Genomic DNA, 10,059 nt, shown 5'->3' with positions numbered 1-10,059 from the left:
CAGTGGTAGAGCATTTGCCTTGCATGCATGAGGCCCTGGGTTCGATTCCTCAGCACCACATAAGCAAAAAAGAAAAAAGCCGGAAGTGGCGCTGTGGCTCAAGTGGTAGAGTGCTAGCCTTGAACTGAAGAGCTGAGGGACAGCGCCCAGGCCCAGAGTTCAGGCCCCATGACCGGACCAAAAAAAAAGAAATGGATTCTCCAGTTAAGAAGGACACCACCAGCACTGGGGAGGCTGAGGCAGGGCTGTGAATTCCTGGGCAGCCTGGGTTACACCAGGAGATAGTGCCACAAACTATCATACAAACCAACAAGAAAACACACTCTTCCCAGGGTGGATCATCAACTGAGACTGTTCGTCTACCCCTCTCTTGACTGTATCCTTTGACGAGTTAATAAAATCACACTGCATTTTAAACCTTAGCAGTCAGTGTGCCAACCATGGTACCCCCCCCCCCCAGAGCTTTCACCTTTGGGCCCTGGTTCCCTTCTTTATGCACTATGTGTTTAGCCATGACAGCAAGTTAATACTTATCATTTCCCAAGAGTTAACTACTGACATCATTGCTATAATGATAAGGAAGATCTTGGCAGTAGGTAGAATCATTTGTTCATTCCACCAATGAGGAAACTGAGGCTTAATGCAGGCAACTTTCCCAAGGTGATACAGCTGTGTGGGAGGAGGACTAGAGCTCCTTGGATGAGCAGCAGTGTGTGTATGGGGGGAGGGGCGCACAGCCAGGAATGGCAGCTGACAGCCAGCACCTGTGTGAAAGACAAATTCTAGCTCGTTCACCCCAGACAGAACAATCCATCTCCACAGAAGGAGGCCACTGCTCTTGCCCACGTGTTCACAGGTTGTTGAGAAGTTTAAATGAGATCATATCCACATCAGGCTTTGAACATGGGAGAGCATGCTAGGAATAAAATGTCTGCACACCTGCCAGCAGACTATTTTTGGTCATTTAAGCATCAAGGGAAAGATGATACTCCCTTTGTCTCCCAAGTTCATGCTTGAAATTAACAGCACAGGATTATCTTAAACTGTTCAAAAAAGGAAGGGCCTGGGGACCCAGGCTGGTCCTTTGCAAGGAGCTTCTTATCCATGCTTAATACAGACACCCTGTCTGAATCACTTACCTTGATGGTGTGTGTGTAGGGGGGGCGGGTGTAACAATTTTACTCTTAATGTCTCTTCTGTTCTAACTAAATGCCTACTGAAATTTTATGCCTGCCATCTATGCAATACAAAAGTGAGAAAAAAACACACACTAATTCTCATGAAAGGGGCATATTATATAATAATTCACATTTTATTATCATCATCATTATGAATAACAAAGTCCACAATTCCGTTTCCAGGTGACGTAAAAGCAGATATCTTTGTAGACAGTACACTTGCATGCACTGTGGTAGCATGTAGTTGTTGCGTTTCTGTTTGGTTATTTGTTTATTTTCATTAATTACCTTTTCATCACAAGGTATTTTTCTGGGGGACCCACTATGATTTATGATCTATTAAAAGACAATCACACAGTTTTAAACTGCACAATTACAAAAATGCAGCTTTTTTGTTGTTGTTGTTGTTGGTTCTTGAGCTTGAACTCAGGGTCTAGGTGATATCCCTGAGCTTCTTTTGCTCAAGGCTAGCATTCTACCACTTGGGCCATGGTGCCACTTCTAGCTTTTTTCTTAGTAGTTTATTAGAAATAAGAGTCTCACAAACTTTTCTGCCCAGGCTGGCTTTGAATCACGATCCTCAGATCTTAATCTCCTGAGTAGCTAGGATTACAGGTATGATGCCACCAGTGCACGCAATGATGAAATCATTAAGTAATTAAAAACAATGGATGGCGGCACCAATGTGCTGTACTGAGTAATCTGCCCTTTTAAGTAATATCAACAGAAACCCTGTTTTCTCTTTCCATCTATTATCATAATAATCTTATTTGGTTATTGAAAGCATTAATCAGACAAGAAACCACCTGCTCCAAGTAAACACTGGGACTGAGCTTGTGCGACTTGGGGGTCCCCTCCCCAGTAGGTGCTGGGTGATATCACTCCAGCATGTTCTGGAGCACAGAGGGGTCCACTTCCATGGCTTCAAGACCCTTGTGCAAGCTCAGGAAGGTAGCCTGTCTCCCAAAGCGCTGCCTCCAGCGGACAAAGGCCTCCACTACCTGCGACTGCACGTTGTGGGGGTTGTTGGCCTTACAGCGGTAGATGTCGGTCTGAGTCAGTCCCAGGGACAGCACTACTGGCTCCCACTCTGGACCTAGCCTCTGGGCCAGCTGGTTAATCTGACGGTCTGAAGGGGAGCTGTTGAGGAGGTGTGCAGGAATCCCAGCCATCCGGTCACCTGAGGAGGAGAAAGATTCACAGGTGAGTCAAGCAAGCCAACATCTCAGACAGGGCAGTTATGAGCAGGGTGGGGAGAGATGACACCTCCATGTGGAAGGTACCAGCCATGCTGGAAGCTGCTCAGTACACCATCATGCTTTATGGCTTCAGAAATGACACATAGAGCCAGGTGCCGGTGGTGCATGCCTGTAATCCTAACTACTCAGGAGGCTGAGATTCAAACTCAGCATCCCATGGGACTTTTCTCTCCAATTAAAAGCCAGTAGTGGAGCTGTGGCTCAAGCAGTAGAGCACTCAAGTGGCAGAGTGCTAGCATGAGCAAAACAATCTCAACGACAGTGTCCAGGCCCTGAGTTCAAGCCCCAAGACCCCCACACACATATAAAAAAGAAATGTCGGGCTGGGAAGGTGGCTCAGTGGTAGAGCGCTTGCCTTGCATGCTCGAGGCCCTGGGTTCGATTCCTCAGCACCACATAAGCAAAAAGAAAAAAGCCGGAAGTGGCACTGTGGCTCAAGTGGTAGAGTGCTAGCTTTGAGCTGAAGAGCTGAGGGACAGCACCCAGGCCCAGAGTTCAGGCCCCAGGACCGGACCCAAAAAAAAAAAAAAAAAAAGAAATGTCACCTAGCATCTACGAAAATGTTTACTGCAGAAAATTTGAAGAGAAGATAAAAGATAAACTCTCTACCAGAGACCTCTGGTGATAGTAATTTAGACTATTTCCTCTCTTTAATATACAAATAATACACTGAGGAAAATACATAAAAGCTACATTGAGTTTACTGCTTTGTCATAGGCTTCTCTTGCTTCCACTGTTCTATTAGAGGTCCAGCCAGGAGTTCTAGGGGATTTCAGAATGGCTGCAGGCATTGATTCATTTTGGCCCAGGCCTCTGGGCCTGCAGGGATCCTGAACAAAACTGGATTCTCCACGGGAAGGACACCTTCCCCTCTTCTCTCCTGGCTTTTTCAACGTGAGACATTACCAAGAAAATGTATGGCTGCTAAAGAAGCAAAGCTCAGAGCCCTGCTGAGAGAAACCAATCTGCAGAGGCCATAGGCCATAGGAAGAGTGGAGAGCAAGGCCAGTCCTAGCAGGGTAGGCCATAGTTCTAGTCTTCGTTTTTGAGGAGCCACATACTCATTTCCATAGTGGCTGCACTAATTTACAATTTCCACCAACTATGTGAAAGGATTCCTTTTCCTCCCGCATCTGCACCAGCATTCTGATTGGAGTGGGATGGACTCTAGCATAGTACTGGTTCTTTATGGATAAGGATAGTAAGCATTTCTTTATTAGGCAAATATGTTTATTTTTTATTAGCAAAATATGTCATACAAAAGTAAAATTATTCCATGTTGGCAATATTTTTCCACAGAAACTCTAACCATTGATTTGATATAGCAATAGACTGAGGAAGAAATCCATTCTCTTAATAGATATATTTAAAAAAAAAGCATTTACTGGAGATTGACATCTATTTATGACTTAAAAAATATTTCTTTAAGAACTCAATATGGGGAACTTTCTTAAGATGGATGAATCAGTGAAAACCTTCAATAAACATTTACTTTAATGTAGCACATAGCAAAGCATTTCTGTTTAGGGGAATAAAGTGAAGATGATGTCTGTCATTATTGTCATGGAAAGAAGGATTAGAAATCCTGACCAGTTCAAAAAAGAGAAGACAATTAGGTATGAGCATCTGAAGGGAAGATATAAAACTATCACTATTTTCAGATATATGATCCAATATGTAGAAAAAGACCATGAGTAACATATAACCAGTTGAATAAGAGGACTAAGCAAAATTGCCTGATACAAAAGTTCAGATGTAAACAAAAAATAAACCCATGTTTCAACATTACAGTAATAATTAAATATAAAATACAATAAAATAAACTAAGCACCGAGAAATATAAAGGATGTGAAATTCAATTAGGAAAGGCTATAAAAGACCTCAATGTGGGAAATCAAATTGAAATTTAAGAGACGAAGCAAGTGCTGAATAAAAGAAGAGTCATTCACGTGCTACATGAGAAGACACTGTTTTAACATAAAGCTATCATTCTTTTACGGACAATTACAATTTCATAATGGAAACGACTAGGAGTTTCTCCAAACTAGGAAAAACTTGCTAATTATATATAGAAAAAGAAAATGGGATTTAGACATCATACTATAAACAGTGACAGATTCCTTGAAGATAACGTCCCAAACCAAAATATATAGTTAGTAGAAATTAATGTGGGAGTATTTTATAACCTGTGGCAGGAGGTGATTTTTAAAGTTAATCTCTCCAAAGATAAATTTTTAACATCAAAATGAAAGATTTCTGTGCAACAAAGGAGACTATTATTCATGCTGATAGAGCAAAATGAGAAAGAAACTCACTATTGTTTAAAACCAACAAGAGCATACTATTAGTCTAAGGTCCTCCTGGAAATGAAGAGGAAGATAAGAACTTTCATAGGAAAAAAGATAAAGGTACAAATAGGTGGCTCAAATGAGAGGAATCATAAAAGCAAGCATATGAAGGGATGCTGAAACATCAAAATTTCAGAAACTAAAGTGCAAACAAGTCATTTTATGTGCACAAATATGTGGACAATATCATTCTGGCAGTGTCAGACAGGTGGTGGGAATAAAGACTAGGCAGTCATTCTAGATGGCAAGCTGGGAAAAGCTGAAAGTACTATAATCTTGTTCCTAGTTACAAATGTCCAAGAAAAATTCTGAAAAGACACATAGAGGACATGAATAAAGTTTGTGTGCTAGCTTCATTATTTGTGCCTACATATGTACATACACCTTATAACCCAAATATATTTTATATAGTATATTGATGATTAGTACATATGATAAGTATACATATTAGATATTATAGTACTATAATTATATATTAATATAATTACATATAAATACCAATATTATATATTATGCTATATAAATTACACATAGCAATATAATTATTATTTATAATAGTGCGATCTCTACATAAGTATCATAAAGATATCACATGATACATATTCTTTTTTTGGGGGGGGTCCAGTCGTGGGGCCTGAACTCTGGGCCTGGGCGCTGTCCCTCAGCTCTTCAGCTCAAGGCTAGAGCTCTACTACTTGAGACACAGCACCACTTCCAGCTTTTTTCTTTTTTGCTTATGTGGTGCTGAGGAATCGAACCCAGGGCCTCATACATGCAAGGCAAGCACTCTACCACTGAGCCACCTTCCCAGCCCCATATTCTTATATAATATAAACATTTTATAGATATTACATTTATAATATTTTAATATATACTTATAATACTGCTTATAGTGCTATCAAGTATATATAAAGTATTTATTTTACAATGTTTATGTGTATGTTAGTCAGTCTATCATGGCTATGACCAAATATGTGAGTCAAATAATTTACGTGAAAATTTACTTTGCTCACAGTTTCTGAGCTGTCATTCCATTGTGGTAGGGAAGGCATGATGGAACTCATGGCAGCCAGGAAGCAGACAGAAGGAATCCAGGAAGGACAAGGCAAGACAAAACTCCTAAGGACACGTCTCCAGTCACCCTACTCTTTTCAACTAAACCCCGTCTCCTACATTTCACTACTTCTCCATAATGTCATCCTTTTATGAGTCCATAAAAGCTCAGAATCCTAATGATCAGCTGGTAACTAAGTCCTCAATACATGAGCCAGTGGGGAGGAACATATCATATTCAAACCATAACTATGTGTATGCGTGTACACACACATACATACATACATACATACTTACATACATACATACACACATATAATGTAACCTATTCATGATGGGTCATGTATATGACTTTATATGAGGTAACACTGGAAGTAAGGAGGTAGCAGCAATCTAAATGCTCATCACTAGGAGTAAGAGAAACGAATATGAAAGCACTTTGGAATACTGGCAGAGTTAGAAAGGATGGCTTCCACAGGATACAGAACAACAATGTAAGACAAAGAATGAAATCCATAAAAACACCAATTAAAAATAATATCCAAATGTCACTCAAAAAGACACACACAAAGCTAAACACCAATAGCTCAACCCTGAGTAGTTCTAGCTATTGAGGAGGCTAAGATCCAGAGGGTCACAGTTTGAGACCAGCTTTAGCAGAAAAGTCCATCAGATTTTTTTAAAAACTAATAAAAACACAAGCTAGAGGAATGGTTTCAATAATAAGAGTGCCAGCTGTACTCAAACCCAGCAAGCATGAGGCCCTGAGTTCAAACCTGGGTACTAGCAAAAAATAAAAAAGCACAAACAAATAAAAGAATATGTATTCAAACAAATAGCTATGTCATAAGAGGAGAATGGAAATGGAAATGAAAGCAAATGAATGAAAAGGAGAAAAGCTTTTCATAGAAAAAGTAATGAAATACAATAGTTCATAAGGTAAGCATAAAGAATGGGGAAAAAAGAGACAAGAAGGCAGGAAAAAAAAAAGGAGAAGAGGGAGGGAAAGGGAAGGAAGGATTGGACAAAGGGCGCAAGAACTACAACTCAGCAATCTCCTCCAAGGCAAGACAAGGAGCTTATCTGTGGTGGGAGGCAAGCACAGGGATGGGCTCTGCTGGGCTAGCTAACCTCTGGCCACCTTTTAGGATTCAAGTGTCAACCCTTTCCCTAGAGAAAAAACATCCCCTCGGCTAAGGGATTGGCTATCTAGAGAGGAAAGAAAAGAACTTTGAAAAGAAGGGGCAAACTGGGAGAGAGCAAGGAAGGAGATGACATCGTTGAAAAAGAAATGTAGCCAGGTGCCAGTGGCTCATGCCTGTAATCCTAGCTACTCAGGAGGCTGAGATCTGAGGATCGCAGTTCAAAGCCAACCCGGACTGGAAAGTCTGTGAGACTCTTATCTCCAATAAACCACTAGAAAACTGGAAGTGGCGCTGTGGCTCAAGTGGTAGATCGCTCACCTTGATCTGAAGAGCGCAGGGACAGTGCCCAGGCCCACAGTTCAAGCCCCACGACAGACAAAAAAAAATGTACTCATTACCTGATTTATGTTAACTGTAACTCCTCCGAATATCACCTTTACAATAACAATAAAACTAAAAAGTAAAAGAAAAAAAGTCAAGCCAGTGAAATGCTGGTGATTTGCGATTGTTCGACAGAACAGAAAAGAAAACCATTGGCAGTCCTGGTTCTGCTAGGTAATCCTACAGAACAATCTGTTTTGCTCCAAGAGTGGAGAATCACCTGGTCTTTCTGAAATTGATTTCCAGGATGATGAAGTGACAGACTACTCCACAGAACAAAGCCATGTTGCAAAATATAAATAAATCCTACTTACTATAATAAAAGATTTGATTTGACTGTCAAGTTTGGAAAGTTAAACAGCAAAATTGATAGCAATAATTGAGTCCTTAATGAAATTAACAAGCAGGAAGGAAAGCACCCTCTGGGCTACTGACTAGCAGACTTGGGCATTAGCTACACTTAAGCCTGTCACTAGCTAGCCCTGGAGCTTGGGATACGCCATTCAATTTTCTCAGACTGCTTTCTCATTGGTGAAAGATTAAAACAGATGACATCTAGGCTTTCATTTAGGTGTAATATGTTATGCTATCATTTCCAAGCACTTTTATTATCTTGTACTGCTCTTACGCTTTTTGACTTCTCAGTAAGTCAATAATGAATTATTAGTGCATCATTTTTCTTCATGTTTCCTAAGACAGAATCAAGCTTTTGGGGAGTTTAGTAATAGTTTTCTTTCCTTCCTTCCTTCTTTCCTTCCTTCCTTCCTTCCTTCTTTCCTTCCTTCCTTCCTGCCTGCCTGCCTGCCTGTCTTCTTTCCTCCGTTTTTTTCCCTCCTTCCCTCCCTTTTTGCTTATCTATTTCTGCTTTGTAAAGACCATGCATAGAAACTTAGCTTTCTGAAAAACACAAAACAGTGAAATGAGTTCTTGGTACAATAATTTTCTTTTCAAAACAGTCTAAAACACTTTAGAGGTCCATGTGACAGCTTGCTGGGGAGTCATTTTTCTCATACTCCTGCAAGGACATGACACTGTTCCAGCAATTTCTTTAAACACATCAGCCTTGATCTGTAGAGACTTGCTACAGCTATTCCATCTTTGCTGCTGCAGTAGACAGCAGCCCCACAAACTCACTCCTGCTTACATCCAATGTAGAACATAAACTCCTCACTTCTAAGGGAGTTTTTGGTCCACCTTGCTCAGGGATACATTCCAGTGTGGCTAAAATAGTGGCTCTACATCACATTCATTCACCAGATATTTGTTAAATAAGACATCAATGACAAGAATGTCATTCAATTATAGTCTGCTCATTTAGCAATGAACAGCTCCAGTGTACCAAGTGCTCGTATTCTAGCTTACTTAAAACTTGAAACTCAAAGAAACTATATAATCTAGGAGGGAATAGAAAGTTAAAAATGGATTTAAGACACAAACTCCACTTAGTAAAACGTTGTGTAAATTAAAGGAAGGCAACCACCACTATTATAAAATTATTCACAATGAGATTTCCATCCCTCCCACATATACACTTAATTTGAAAGAGAAAAGAAGTACCTTAAGATGACTTCTGAGTAAATGTGGCACAATGAAAGACTCCATAACCTCCATCCTCCCTCCCCCAATACTGAAGGAAATGAGTGAACAAAAAATAAAAACAAAAAAAGCAGAAAAGATGGCAGACTCACCTTCCAATCCCTACCTTCCCAAAACTATCAATTCCTTAACAAAAGCTCACTCCAATTTTTTCACTCCAGTATTTTCAAATCTGGACAGGAACAAATTAAGGTCTTTGTTTGCTTGCTTGTTTTTACTGTTTCTTTTTTTTCTTTTTTGACTTCAGTAGAATGGGGATGTAACTTGGGGGCTGCAAAGGTCAGATATGTGAGCAATGAGTCCTGACCAATTGTGGCAGAATGGAAAGACATCTCACACTGTTCTGAGAGAAAGTACCCAGCACAGGTGCTACAGTGTTGCCCCACAAGCTATTGTAACAAGCGATTGACAAGTCAACAGTATAAACAAAACTGGGCTAGACAAACATTTCTTTTTTTTTTTTTTTTTGTCCGTTGTGGGGCTTGAACTCTGGGCCTGGGTGCTGTCCCTCAGCTCTTCAGCTCAAGGCGAGCACTCTACCACTTGAGCTACAGCGCCACTTCTGGTTTTCTGGTGGTTTATTGGAGATAGGAGTCTCACGGTCTCTCCTGCCCGGAGTGGCTTTGAACCACGATCCTCAGATCTCAGCCTCCTGAGTAGCTACGATTACAGGCATGAGCCACCAGCGCCTGGCTTAGGCAAACATTTCTTATTGTGAAAAGATGTTTATCTTTAGTTCAGAAATTCTTTAATTAGTTTCTTTTTATACGTGATGATTTAAAATTTGTGAATTAGAATGTATCGTGTAATCCTATTCTCTAGTTCATCACTTTAAATACTTGGCCATGACTACATCCCCTGATCCCACTTCCCACTTTCATTAAAGCACTTCTGCCTGTTTGTCTGTCTATCTATCTATCTAGTGTTTATTTATCAGTGCATCCACTGACCCATCCATCTTCTCATCTGCAAACATGTTTAAGGTTAATGAGACTTATTTCTGAGTGAAAGAATTTGTAATATTTTGCTCTGCCCATGAACCTCTTTAAATGAACATTATCATTTTTGTAACACAGTCCAATTATGAGAACTCAAATGA

The 10,059-nt window shown here is 40.3% G+C and overlaps 1 protein-coding gene across 2 annotated transcripts in view; it reads right to left on the bottom strand.

Annotated features, from left to right (window-relative positions):
• Positions 1–1,727: 1,727 nt before the first annotated feature.
• Cradd (CASP2 and RIPK1 domain containing adaptor with death domain) overlaps positions 1,728–10,059 on the bottom strand; it is a 140,202-nt gene continuing 131,870 nt past the window's right edge. For both annotated transcript variants that reach the window (XM_042693227.1, XM_042693228.1), the window contains exon 3: positions 1,728–2,358. In XM_042693227.1, the coding sequence (XP_042549161.1) occupies positions 2,057–2,358 (302 nt within the window). In that variant the 3' untranslated portion in view covers positions 1,728–2,056. The remainder of the gene's footprint in view (positions 2,359–10,059) is intronic.

Source organism: Dipodomys spectabilis, unplaced genomic scaffold, assembly GCF_019054845.1.
Source record: "Dipodomys spectabilis isolate Male_0828 unplaced genomic scaffold, ASM1905484v1 ptg000163l, whole genome shotgun sequence".
NCBI lineage: Eukaryota > Metazoa > Chordata > Mammalia > Rodentia > Heteromyidae > Dipodomys > Dipodomys spectabilis.
The sequence above is the reverse complement of the archived record's forward strand: the minus strand, read 5'-3'. Positions and strand labels throughout refer to the sequence as shown.